General features: G+C 55.9%; 2 protein-coding genes across 3 annotated transcripts in view; one reads left to right on the top strand and one right to left on the bottom strand.

Moving 5' to 3' along the window:
* Positions 1-5,456: 5,456 nt before the first annotated feature.
* Positions 5,457-7,890, bottom strand: TM2D2 (TM2 domain containing 2). Of its 2 annotated transcripts, none has more exons than XM_035562796.2 (4): positions 7,730-7,890; positions 6,393-6,480; positions 6,191-6,306; positions 5,457-5,937 (listed from the first exon to the last, which is right to left on the bottom strand). In XM_035562796.2, exons 1-4 carry the CDS (start codon positions 7,795-7,797, stop codon positions 5,709-5,711), a joined length of 501 nt encoding a protein of 166 aa, XP_035418689.1. In that variant the 5' UTR covers positions 7,798-7,890; the 3' UTR covers positions 5,457-5,708. The 2 variants fall into 2 exon arrangements, with proteins under 2 accessions (XP_035418689.1, XP_035418688.1); XM_035562795.2 differs by lacking the exon at positions 7,730-7,890 and adding an exon at positions 6,587-6,849 and having other exon boundaries at positions 5,457-5,999.
* Positions 7,891-10,670: 2,780 nt separating this feature from the next.
* The window catches only part of LOC118256089 (disintegrin and metalloproteinase domain-containing protein 9-like), a 28,979-nt gene continuing 26,129 nt past the window's right edge, over positions 10,671-13,520 (top strand). The window contains exon 1 of the mRNA XM_035562793.2: positions 10,671-10,818. Within this exon, the coding sequence (XP_035418686.1) occupies positions 10,749-10,818 (70 nt within the window). The 5' untranslated portion in view covers positions 10,671-10,748. The remainder of the gene's footprint in view (positions 10,819-13,520) is intronic.

The following is a 13,520-nucleotide window of genomic DNA, read 5'->3' as shown; positions in this document are numbered from 1 at the left end:
TGCTGGGAGACGGCTCCTGGGCACGCTGTGCGCGGCACACGGGACCCCAGCGCCTTCTGTTGAAGCTTCGGCGTTTTGCATCCCCGCATGAGCTATTTGCTGCCTCCCGTACCAGCGTTGGCTTTCTGAGGACCTGTCCCCAAGGACTCAGAGCGCTGTGACCTGAGGGAGCCCTGCAGCCTCAGCACACCTCCTCCTTTCAGAGTGCAGCACGGAAACACCAAACCCCCAACTTCAGAGGGGTTGGGAGCTCATTTCAGCCTTGGCTGCCCCACTTATCTGCTGCCCCAAGCCTGCCGGTGGTGGCTGGAGGCACTGGGGTCAGACTGAGCAGCGTCGTCCTCTGAGCACTGCCTCTGGAAGATGCCACTGACCTCAGCAGCGATGGGCAGGGAGAGGACGAGGAGCTTGGCCCGGAGGTCTCAGACATGGGCTGCGCTCAGACAGATGCTATCGCCAATGTAAGATCAAACTCCAGACGCTGCCCCCGGGGGTGTGGGAACCACAGGCAGCAGAGAGCACTTTGGTCAGCTTTAAGTGGGATTCCTGGATGCTTAGAGAGCGATGCCCCAGAAATTCCCAGGTTTGGGCTCTGTGATCCGCTCTGTAATTAGCAGCAACTGTCTCGTGGGCGCCTCTCCTCTTTGCATGCACGTCCGCGCAGCAGTCGCGGCAATATTGCACCGGGAAGTAGCACCCAGGAAGTGTCTGGCCTGAGCCCTTCTTGCTGTAATTACACTCCTGGCGGGGAGAACCAGCCCTGCTGGCCCGACCAGCAGGAGGGAGAGGGCTCGCGGCTCAGCAGGGGCTCTGCTGCCAGCCACAGTCTCATACTTGCCTGCCGTGAGGTGGTGTGGGTCCTGCTCAGTGGAGGAGATGCCTCTCGAAGGGAGGGGAGCTGTGCCTGCCTCCCATAGGGGTCCGTAGGTGCCCAAACCTCTCTGCAGCCACTGCCAGGGGTGGTCCTGCCCAGAGACAACCCTCATACTCTGGAGAGTGTCTTTGAAGAAGTCACATTGCTAATTAATAAGACCACTACCCTGCTGCAGTCTGCAAACTCAGGCTGTCCCTTGGTGAATTTAAATCTCTCTCTTTACTGCCTGTCTTTTGCCCATATCTAATTCCTCTCGGTTCCTTTTCTATTTCATTGCAGTGCATCCAGTGTATGTTTTTGTTGCCTCTACTGCTGACATTGATAGACTGAGAATGAAGAAATCACAGCACAGTCATCTGAATGTAATCTTAGCAGGGCATAGTAGGTCTTACTCTTTCATTTACAATGAGAGATGTTCTACAAGAAGAGAATTTCCTCCACCCAGATTTGCTTTGACATTTTTTCCGTCAGCCCTATGCACAATGGAAATTAAAAGCAGTGGAACTCACTTTACAGGAGAATAAAGTCAGACCTTATTCCTCATGCAATGTAGCACACTGTAGCAGCTAACAAAATGGAAATTTCTGTATCCTTCTGTTAAGTGAAGATAATAACTGAACATTTTTTTTCCCCCCAAAAAACGCTGGGAAGCCCTTTTAATTTCAGAGCAATTTAAAAAATATCAGTACCCATCACATAATATTATTTAAACACCAGAATGATACTTTTATGTGGAAAATCCAGGGCACCCGTGAACTCAGTGCAGGTGGGTGCGAGTGTGCGGGGACTCTGGCGTTTCACCCCGAGGGAGCACCGGCGAGCCTCGTGGGAAGCCACTGGAGCTCTGCGGGCTGCGTTTGCCACTCGAGGTGGACAACGAGCAGGCAGGGCCCAACTTGCCGAAGCGCTCAGCGCACCGCCTGCCGTTGTGACGCCCACGGCCATGCTCCGACTTGTTTCAGAAACCTGGCGCTAAACGTTCGTTGCACACGGGAGATGCCTGTCTTCGGTGTGCCTCGTCAGGCTGTGTTTATTTGCTCCCTCTCAGCTACAAAATCCCCCAGACCCTCGCCATGTGGGTGCTGAGCTGCCTGGGGGGGCTGACCCCAGGCCACCCGGCCCTGCCATGGCCCCGGGGGGGTCCTGGTGGGCTGCAGCAAGCACAGGGTGCGGGGGCACCTGAACACCTCGCCCAGAACCGGCTGGTGCCATGGCCTCGCCTGCACCCATGTGCTGGGTTTGTGCCATCTGAAGACCACAGGGTTTCTGTGATGCACCTCAGGCCAGAGAATCTCGTCATTTACCAGAGGAATCCTTACTTTTCTAAAGCTTTGCTCCCTGCTTTAAGTAAACGCTGGGGAAGCACAACCTTGAGGCTGGGATTTCAAACTTACTGTCACTGGGAAATTAAATTCATGTTTCTTCCAGTAACTCTTTCTTCCTCTTGCGCCACAGGTTTGTTATTGAATTAACATTAACAAATGCAATGTTGCGGGTACATTTGTGGCCTTAAGGTCATCCAAGCAACTCCTATTCCAACCCTAGTTGTGCCTGGAATAAGCTGGTCTTGTTGTGAAAGCGTAATTCAGAATTACTTCACGATTCTGCCTTCAACCAGCTGCTGCTGCAAGGGCCATCATCCAAAATGGGGACAGACGTCTGTGTGAACGCGAGGTGCTGCCGTAGTTTTTGGGCTCTGCTCCACTGGGATGGCGAAGTCACGGGGCTGAGCACGCTGACGGTAAGTGCTGGCACCTCCTCTGCAACCTGCTCTGAGCGAACCCTCCAGTCCCTTGCAGGACCTCGCGGTTACACAGAGAAAGGTCGGAGAAGTGGCTGCTTACTGCGGCTCCTGCTCGTGGTTACTGGCAGCTCGGAGGAGTGACGCCTTGTGGGCATGGTCCAAGCGGCCCAGGCCTGGTAGGAGCGGGAGGCAGCTCCGCGAGATACTGCACAGCCGTGGGGCTCGCTGCGAACACAAACCTGTGCCGCTTCTGTCTTCACTGGTGCCCACTGCTGGCCTGAACGCTGTGGTGAGTTTAACTGAGACCATGAACGCATCGCTTCTCAGAGGAGTAACTCAGACTTTCTTCTTAAAATGATCCGCAGCGTTTAAAGCACGAGCAACGCAATTTGCTGCTGTTTTTCCTGTGGGCAGTACCAGCGAGTTCTCGGTCTTCGCTGAGATGTGGCTTTGGCTGTGCTTCGGTTGGTTTCAGGAACGTGTTTCATTCTGTCCTTCTAGGGAAAATTCAGTCAGGATAGAAATACGTGGGAATCGAAACGCTTCCATGAGCTCTCAAGTAAGCAAATTTTGTTTGTCGTTCTACTTTTCCATCCGCTCTGTCCGTGAGAGCAGAGCCTGGCAGTGGGGACTCCACTCGCGGCGCTCGGGGCTCCCAGGCCGCCCGCGCGGAGCCGCTCTCAGAGCTGCCTGCACGCGGAGCTGCCGCAGCATCACGGCCACTGGGCCTAGGCCTGCGCACGTTTCAGGATGAGATAAGGGCCGGGCTTGCATTTACCATATTACAACGTCTATTTCTCTGTTTTGTCTTTATATTTATGACTCCATCCCTCAGAAACCTTTTTTAAAGGTTTCAACAAGTTGTAGCATAACTTCAGGCAGAGCAGAGAACGCTTGAGAAGCTTCAGCTTAGCATTGAAGAAAAAAATGGCATGTTGAGATTCTGGCCTGGAAGGGCTGAATCCACGGGCAGCAGGGCAGCCACAACGACTGCTGCCTTTCTGAATATGAGGGCGTGAGGAAGGGTTGGCCTGATGGCCGACACCCTCGGCACTCAGCGCAGTCAGCAGTGGCCTCGGCTACGGAAGGAATCTGAGCCCCTGCTGTTAGTTGGCAGCTGCGGGGCTGAGAGCATGGGGAGATGTTAATGATGATGGGCTTCTGCACACAGGATTATTATTTTTTTCTTTCTGGCTTGCAGCTTAATTTTTTTTCCCACCACGGGCTTTCCAGCCCCGTTGTTCCACTAGTCTGAAGAATGTGGTAGTTTTATAATGAACGCTCCCCCCACCCACCCCACAGCCCCGAGACCTATTCAAAGCTGCCAAATTCAGATTACTTGTGACCTAAATGGGATATAAATCCCATTCCCCAGACAGAAGGAGTTGTTGCAACAACCCACAAACCAAAACTAGAACAGGCACAATTCCCTGCCAAATCGAACCCCTTCGCAGTTCCACTGAAGACAGAAGTAACACCGGCAGAAATTTGCTGAATGCAGACAACTGGAGGGTGCTTAATTTGCAGAAATGTGTGAGAATGGCAAGTATACGTCTGCTGTGTTTTACGTCAAATGTTAATTGACTTTTGCATATACGGTTCTGGTTCTGGTGGCTGGTTCTGTCTGTGTGAGACTTACTGTAACAGCTTCCTTTTCCCGTTTTTGTTCAACTTGTGAAGTTTTCAAACTGCATCTGGTAGGGCTTCCTCTTTTGTGTGTGTGGTTGCTTGAAGCTTCTGCTCATTTTGGTAGCGCGCACGCTCTGTGCCGTGGCTGAAGCAGTGCTTCAGGCAGCGGGCTGACTAGCACGAGGACATGCGTGATGCAGGATTCACCCTTCTGCGATCCTGACCCCTTCCCAGCTCTCTGATGGCTCCTGGCCACCCCCTGCAGCTCCAGGGTGGAAGTAAGCCTTTTGTCACTAATGAGGCCAAGCTTGTATTTGGCAGTTTTGTCCGTTTGCTGTCAATTAACTGGGGCACAAGTTTACTCATCGGGACTAATGTCGTCACAGGCATAAACGTGTGCAGTACCTCTAACGCCACGGGAGCCGAGCTGATCTGCTTTATGAGGACGTTACCAGAGCCTGCAAGTGGAGCTTGGCAGAGTGACTGTAAAGTGCAAACGGTTGCCATTGACCCGCCGTGGGTTTTAGGAAATGTGAGTATCCACCCGCAGTGGAAAGGCGTGAGGCTGCTCCATGGCAGAATTTTAGATTGTTTTACAGACTGCAAGTCCTTTCTGTGCTGTCAAACACTTTTATTTTGCCTTTGCGCAGACTTTTAACGTCCACCTCTCAACCAGCTGTTCCTACAAGCCTAACCTCAGCTCCCCTCTTGTTCACGCTCTGCAGCCTGTCCCTGGAGCCAGCACTTAGCTGCAGCACCACGCAGGATGCCCTTAACCGTGAAGGGCAGGGGACAGGAGACCCAGGTAACTGTAAAGTAATACACGTACTGCTTTGGGGTAGATGCAGTGTCCTAGATTTCTGGAACATGGACATAGTAGGTGAAGCCACATCAGTGGAAACAAGTGCTTCGTTTTGTGATACTGAATTTATTTTTGGTGCACTGTGGCTTTTCCAGCCTGAAAGAAGGAAAAGTGATGTTCTCCAAAAGGGTGCGGTCTCTCCCAGATCTAACCCAGCTTCACACGAAGCAAGCGCACGTGGTCTTAAGCAAGTCAATTAGAATTGGAGCTCATGACTTTGCCACAGAGTCTCTATAACACTGTTTGGTTTCAACTGTAAAGCTTTGCTAAATCATCACACACAACCACAGGATGGGGGCCTGCATCTCTGTGTGGATGTACCCTACTAGCATCAAAAATAAGTGGAGTCAGCTCTTCCCAGACTTTATTAAGATTAATTTGATTGCCAGTGTTTGCAAGGTCTGAGTTCTTAAACTGTTACCGGTTGAGGGGAAAAAAGCCCAGATTATTGTAAACAAGCAAAATATATACTGAACAATTTTGTGTCCAAGGTATGTACAGAGGAATTAACAAGAATAATTGTTCTGCAGATCAAGTTACAGCACTATAAATCCACGCTTGTGCAAGGCAGAAACCCGCATGAGAAGTCTGTTCTGATGCTATGCAGCAAGTGGAAGCGTCCATGCCCAGTCCTGTGGAGACACTGTGGTTTTCTTTGGAACCAGCTTTGCTCCTGTCAGTATACGGTGCACCAGTTGCTGCCATCGCTGGGCATCAGCCCTCCGGTGATGAGGAGAATCAGATCCACAAACCACCAGATCCCGAGGCCTCCGAGCGTCAGCAGCTTCCCCACGGCGGTCCCCGTGTGGCCCAGGCAGAAGCGATCCACTCCGAAGCAACCCAGGAAAAACGAGTAGAGCAAAGTGGTTATAAAATAGTGCCCGGTGTACCTGCAACCGGCGGCAAGAGGTGGGTCAGCGGGGGGGGGGGGGGAGGGGGACAGGGGGCCGGGGGGGTGTCAGGGCCCGGCTGCTCCCCGGTGCCGGCGGCGCGGCTCCCCCCGGCGGGTGCTGGGCACACTGCAGCCCGGGCCGTGCCGGGCCGTGCCGGGCGGCGGGGGGAGGCCGTCCCCGGCTCCTACCTGATGCAGGGCTTGCTGCCGCGCAGGAAGCTCCGCGGCTCGGCGCACTCGATGCCGTCCAGCGCCCGGCACTGCACCCGCGTGTGGTCCACGTCGCCGTGCGCCTGCCCGCCGAACTGGGGGGGGGGCTCGCCTCAGCCTCGGCCTCAGCCGGGCCGGAGGCCGCCCCCCCGGCACCGGGCCCCGTGCCGCCGCCGCTCACCTTGACGCAGCCGTGCCCCAGCTCCTGCTGCGCCGTGGCGTTGCCGCCGTGGTCCACGGGCTCCTCGCACTCCACGAACTCCTCGGGGCTGCGGGGCGGGACGGGGCCGTCAGGGGCGGCGGGGCACGGCCTGACAGGCCCCGGCCTGACGGGGCCCGTCCCGCCCCGAGGGACCCGCCCCGCGCGGCGCTCACAGGTAGGTGCAGAGCACGAGCGGCGCCTGCGGGTCGCTGTAGGCCCAGGCGGCGGCGGGCGGGTCCGGCCCCGGCGCGTCGGGCTCGGAGGCGTTGTTTGGCGCGGCGCGGGAGGCGCCGTGCAGCAGCAGCAGGTTGCCGAGCAGCAGCGCGGCCTGCCCGCACAGCAGCGCGTAGCCCAGCGGCCCGCCGCGCCGCGGCGACATGGCGGCGCCCGCTGCTAGGAAACGCCGCGGGCCGCGCCGCCGCCGCCGTGCTAGCCGGCAGCCAATGGGAGCGCGCGGCGCCGCACGGCGGGAGGCGGGGAGTAGCCGCCGGTGGCCAATGGGAGCTCGGAAGGAAGGGGGAGAAGGGGGCTGCGGGGCGGCGAGGAGGAAGTGCGCGCCGGATGAGGAGGCGATTGGCTGTTAGCGGGGAGCGGCAGCCAATCGGCAACGAGCGGGGGGCGGGATAAGCAGGCGTCCGGGGCTCTTAAAAGGGGCACCGCTGGGGGTGCCGCACGGTGTGGGCCCCCGGGGCGGCTGGATGGGGCTGGGCTGTGGGGGCTGGCGGCGGGCGCTGGGGGCCGGGGGGAACGAGCAGCACGCGGTGTGTGCCCGGGACGTGGGAGCGGGGCTGAGGCTGGGCACAGAGCGCGCCCCGCCTGACCCTGCCGTTAAAACACCGCCGCGCGGAGCCGCCGAGCCCCGTACTCGGAGGCGCGGGGGGGTGCTCGCGCCCCTCGGCCTGGCAGAGATCCGCGGCCGTCGCTCCCTGGAAAGGGGCGGGTGACGGCCCCCCCCCCCCCGGGAGGATTTCTGAGAATTCCTGCTTGCCGGTTCTGCGGCTTTCTCGCGAAGCACTGTGCGAGTAGCTGGCAAATGGCGGATCTCGTCTGGGGAGCTCGTTCCGGAGCCTCTCCCCTCCCTTGCTCTCTGCCCGAAGCTAAGACTCGCCCAGCGCAGGCCCGCGGCGGCCGTTGTCCGGCTCTCAAAGCCTCAGTGACCACCGCAGGTATCCGTAGGTACCAATTCACGCCCTGATGCGCCGCGTGGTGCTGCCACTCGTGTTCCACCAGCCCCGCTTCCTTTAGAGACCGGTCCATAAAATACTTTAAGGCACACGAAGAGGACTGACGGTGACAAAACGCAAAGGAGGAAATACCTTTTGTAGGCTTTCTTCACCGCTGCAGGGTAGATGCACAGGCCCCAGTTATTTGCTGGTCGTTCCATCTCTGGCGTTTCGCTGTCCTGTCCGCTGCGTTCTTTAAGAAGCGGGGCGGGTGTCTTGCAGTCCCACTGTCAACTGCTGCAAGAGCAGCGTGTTCCTGCTCTGACAGAGGATGTTGGGATGCTTTTTCTTGAAAAACACCAAAGTCTCCTCCTTCAGCCAGGCATTGGGAGAGATTATTTTCAACATCTACCACATAAACTTTGTTTTCACGCTAGATACTACTTTACCTTTGGTGTCAATAGTTAGTTTTATGTCCTTTTGGCTCATCAGCTGAATCAGCTAATGATTTCGGCTGTCAAATTGCACGGCTTACTCTTGCATTACCAATTTCCTGTGGAAGTGAGACATCCAGCACGCACAATTTGTTTCTATTTGTGTACAATTTTTTTTAGTAAGTTCACTTTTTTAAGATGTTTCCCGATTCTGCCTTTAATCCCTGTTTAAGAGAGTATCTGTCATAATCAGGCCTTCAGAAAGATTAAACATCCTGATTTTAATATCGAGTAATCTCTGAGGTTCTTGTGTGCTGTGGTTCTTCTCCTTGTCTTATTCTGGTCATACAGTCTGTGCAGGAGTGCTTGCCTTTGAGGTTTCATTTGTGACTTCAGACATTGCAGCAGTTCCAGGATTTATTGGGTTGTTTCACCTGGTTCTTTTCCAAGAACATCTTCTACCACTGCTGAGCAATAGCTCTGCTTGTTCATGAATTTCAGGGATATTTCCGCTGGCGGATCAGATGAGCTTTTCCTTCCAAAGCTGACGGGCTCACATTTGACCCAAAACATCTGTTCAGAAGCTGTCCTAGCCTTCTTGCCTCCTTTCTGATCTGTTTCTGGGGTTTGGGGCTTTGAGGTGTGTTGTCTTAAATTCCTTTTACTGCAAAGCTGGAATGGTGGTGGTAAGCAATAGGAGAAGTCAAGGGAGATGGATATGGCTCTTGCTAAATGCAGACCTGAGAATCTCATGCCCCTCAGGCAGGAACCACTCATTTATGGGATGATTGATGTTTGTGTGTTATTTGTATAGCGCGCAGTGATATCCGTATTTGATCCATGATAAGATCATAATCCATGGGAAGCCTCATATATCTCGAGTAACGCCTAGCTTATGTGAAGCACTGGGTATTACCTGACTCAGAAGTTATGTGTAACTTCTATAAGGGTTGAAACGCATAACCTCTGTCCCACACAAAATTGCTTCTAACATTAAGCTGGAATACAATCTTCTGCCCCACACTGCGGTATTACATTACTTAGCATGCCAGCTTCCTGTCTAGCTCTGTGGTGTGGTCCATTAGGATAAGTAAAACTGGCTTCAAGTTGAGTTGTTTCCTCCTCCCAACAGGAACAGGAGGATATCTGGGGGAAGAAACTCGAGTCACAGGTCGTCTTCCTACTACTCTGGGAAAAATGGCTGTATAGTTTCAGAATGCCGAGGGCTCTCTTTAACTGTTCACCACAGTGACAGCAGCGTAACCCCCTGCAAACATCTTCCAAGAACTCATAGTTAAGGCGAAGGAGAAGACTTGCACCAGTTGCTGGGCCTGTTAGATGTTTATCGATGTCATCTTTTGCATTACATGTACTCAAAAGCGGTTTCTAAAATGCTGTAGATGTCAGTCAGACCCCTACAAGTGTGAGGACCTGCGTGTGGGTGTTGCTGACAGCCCTCCCACGGCGCTCGTGCAGTTGCCTGTTGTTTGTGTCTGTGCTGATGAGACCTCTGTGGCCTTTGGCACAAATCTGGCCCTGGATCTACAGCGAGATATTTTGCTGCATCGGTTTTGCTCAACAGCAGCAATGTGGATGCTCAAAAACAAACAAAAAACTGTAATTTACCAGACTCAGAAGACCAGAAAAGGTTGTTATATGAAAAGTTGTCAGTGGGACTGGGTTTTCTTCACATAGGCTCTTGCACAGTTTGTAGTGTAGTATACTGTAAGTACTACACAATAGCCTCTCCGTAACCTGTTAGTTAACGTGACTGACACGTCACATGTTGTTTATGCCATCTGCGCTCAGAGGAAGGCACCGTGCTCCGCGGGGTGTTTTGGATGGGTGTTTAACATGTTGCTGTGTGCTGTCAGCGGCAGGTTGAAGCAAAGTATGTGACGCTCAGAGCGGACGGCAGTAAAGTCTGTGACGTGTTTCATTCAGAAGCAGCTGATTTCCCTTACTCACCTGTATCCTGTGGTATCACGTAGTGGAACGCTAACGTGAAGTTTTATCTCCATGTGCTTCACATGCATAATGTAGGATTTTTGGAAGGAAAGGCCGGCAGAATAATTGTTTTGAATGAGGACGTGTTCGGGTGTTTCTCCTGAAACAACAGGGCTCTTTCCGAACCGCGGTGTTGCTGCACGTGGTTGAGGCTTAGCCCCCGTCCCGTGGGACTCGGACATTTGATCAGACCACGCGTGTGGCCCCGGGGTGGCTGGTGCCAGACGGGAGTTTCAGCAGCCACGGGCGGCACGGTGCGACTTGTTGGTGCCCTGCCTCTGCCCTGGAAGCGGGCAGGTGCAAGTGCACGCTTCTAAGCACTTTTGCCTGAGGCTTCTGTGACTTCTCACAGGGCCGTCCATCGGCTGAACTACTCAGAGCCCGCAGTTGCTCCTGCCGTTGTCTTTGTGGGAGCAGCCCCCAGACGCGTCGGTGCCTTCAGGCGGCCGGCTGGGGGCTTCCCGCCGCCCACGTCCACCCGCGGGCACCCCCGGGCCGGTACCCGGCCGCCTCGCACCGGTGCCCACCTCGGCCCCCCCCGAGGCGCTGCCCCGGGGCTCGGGGCGAGCCCCCCCCTGCCCGCCCCTTGTCCGTGGTGCTGCCGGCGGCGGGCGGAGCGGCCCCGCCCCGGGGGGCGGCGCGGCGCAGGCCCCGGTCCGGCCCCATAAGCCCGCGGCCGGCGGCCGGACCCAGCGGCCAGGCCGGGAGGGGCGACGCGGACGCGGGGCGCCATGGCCGGGGCGGCGCGGAGCTGCCTCTGCCTCCTGCTGCTGGCCGCGCCCGCGGGGCCGCTGCGCGCGGGTGAGTGCGGGGGAGCCGCGACCCTCGGCGGGGCCGGGCCGGGCCGGGCCTGCTCCTGCGGGCGGCCTCCCCCCGCCGGCCCGGCCCCCCCCCCCCCGCTCCCTCCCGCGGCCGGGCTCCGGGGGGGGCGGTGAGGAGGGCGCCGGGGGTCGCGGGGCGGCCCCGGGGGGCAGCGGGGCCTCGGCGCCGAGGGGCGCGAGGCGGCGGCCTCGGGCGCGGCGGGGTCCGGCCGAGCGTGCCCCGGTGTCCAGGTCCGGGCCTCCCGGAGGAGCGGCCGCTGCCGGCCCCGCGCTGTGCGGGGCCCTCCCGGGGCTCCTGGGGGCAGCGGGTCCCGGGGCCGTCCGCGGCGCCCCCCGCCCGGAGGGCGTCCGGTGGGGTCCCGCTGTGCGGGGGTGACGGGGCCCGCGTCCCGTCCCGTCCCGTCCCCTCTGCTCGGGCAGCCGCGGCCCCCCCGAGGGCCCCGAGCCCCGGTGTGAGCGGGGCGGCCGCGTCTGCGCTGGGTCTCGCAGGGGGCCGGGGCTGCGTCCTGTGGTGGGACCGCGAGTGCAACAGGGTGCGGGCACGGCCGTGAGCGACGCGGCGCTGTGTTTACGGGCGCTGACGATGTTCTGTTCTGTGTAAGCGGTGATGACGGTTCTGTTCTGTGTAAGCGGCAGGCTGACACATCTCACCTACCATTGTTGCCTTCCAACGGAAGCCGTCAGTGCGTTGCGTTGAAGTTCTGTGTGCTGTTAATGGATAGTTTCGTACTCAGGGCTTCCTAATCGAGGACCCTTTCCTGAAGCTAACAGTGGTGCTTCGTGCTGAGAAGTAACGCTCCTGCGGAGGCTCCCTGCGTGATTCTGAGCTGTCAATTTCTTGCCTGGCGCCCGGCGTGTTGTCACCAGTGGTTGTGAGCCGTGCGCCAGACAAAATCCCAACTTTGACGGGTGGCCGTAGGCTTGTCGGGGAGGTAGAGCAGTGTGTGAGCACCGCGAGGAGCAAAGGCTCACGGCGCATCTCCTGGAGGTTGGATGTGTGTGCGTACAATGGGCTGGTCGCTGTCCTGAGGGTTAATGCTCCGGTTCCTGCCCGAGGATGAGGAGGAAACTCAGGTCACTGGAGCCCCGGGTGGTGTGCAGGCAGCGTGTCCCAGCTAATAACGCCAGGTCCTGAAAGATATTAGGCGTTGGCTGTCTCAGATCGGGGCATGACCAAGCGGCAAGCAACCTGTCACCTGTTTCAGTGCCTCCAGACACCTCCAGCTTTTGGGTTGGAAAGTTTGGGTGCTCCCCAGCGAAGAGGGATATGAGGCAGAAATGGGGTGTTACCGGAAACTGCTAATTGAAAATTCCTGAATGAACGTAATCGCATAGGGATGTGTAGCCTTAGGGGATCTGTGTATGTTGTAGATTTTCCCTTCCTGTTTGTGTCTGTGGGAGGCATCAGCATTTGCCTGTATAAATCCATAAAAAAGCAGTCTGGCATTGCCATAGGTAGGGGTTTTGCCTTCTGCCTCCTGTCTCTTCTCTGATTCTTGGTGTAACATATGTATCAGGATGGTCTAGCCCCACTTTATCAGTTTTTAAAGGAATTTTTAAAGTGTCTGAACACTTTGGTTTGAATTTTCTGAGGAGATGCAATGTTTGCTTAAGATAATTCTTTTGTTCAGCTCATGAGAAACACAGCGCTGCCTCACCCGTATTTCAACAGATCTGGGACAATCATTCAGCAGACTAAAGAGGTTTTTGTGGTTATTTCCTTTGAGTGAAGAATAAAAAGAGGAAAGAAACTTCAGTGTAGCTGATGTTGCAGCTTGTAGTGCTTTGTTTATGGAAAAAGGAAGTTTGAAACATGACTTTGTAGTTTTTGCACGTCTCGAGCATTCTCATTTCTTAAGATTTAAAAAAAAAAGTTTATTTGCTCAACTCTCCTGAGTTCTGTGATTGAATTCGTACTGCGTGGTTTCCTTTGGCGACCAAATGTGAAGATAGCGACATCCCTAAAAAGAAGCGTTCCCACAAACCTCCGCCGTGTGAAGAGAGTCGACCTCCGCAGCCGATGCGATGTGGAAGAGGTGAGCGGGCTCTGCAAGGCGCTGCCCTTGGAACCAGCGCCGCCCTGGTGCTCACGGTGAGAGGGCTGAGCTCCCGGGCCCTCAACCCGGGCAGGGGTAAATCATCTCCCACCCTCGGGTAGTGCGGCTTTGCTCCGTTTCTCACTGTAAAACGAGGGGCCAGGCTGGAGAGGATGTTAGTGGCAATACCAGAGGAAAAGACCGATGGTCCTTTTTGCGGAAGGAGAGTAGCTGTTGTCCTGCAGACAAATTAGAGCATGGCTTTAGAAAGGGCAGAGGGAATACCGAGAGTCTAGACAGGAAACCCTTACAGCATAGGTCGGGGTTTCGGTAGGAGGGAGGTGGGAACATTGCTGGAAACACTGCTGTAGAAGAGCTCAATATCATTGTCAACTTCCCACACCAGTAGTAAAATACCAGGAGAAATGACATTAACCATTCTTGTCTGTTTTAAAGTATTTCAGGTAAGCAATAAATCAAGTGCATGACTGTTTCTCTTGCCATGATAGTTGGTCATCTTTTCCTGCCTTCTAAGAAGGCAGTGACACAAGGAGACCCGCGTGGTCTGAAAACTTAGAGCGAGGGAGGGAGGAGATGTGAAGAGAAGTTCCAGGCAGGAATGCCCTGCAGAAGGAAGGCGCGCCTG

The sequence above is a fragment of the Cygnus atratus genome, chromosome 27 (assembly GCF_013377495.2).
Source record: "Cygnus atratus isolate AKBS03 ecotype Queensland, Australia chromosome 27, CAtr_DNAZoo_HiC_assembly, whole genome shotgun sequence".
In the NCBI taxonomy this organism is placed as follows: Eukaryota; Metazoa; Chordata; class Aves; order Anseriformes; family Anatidae; genus Cygnus; species Cygnus atratus.
The sequence above is the reverse complement of the archived record's forward strand: the minus strand, read 5'-3'. Positions and strand labels throughout refer to the sequence as shown.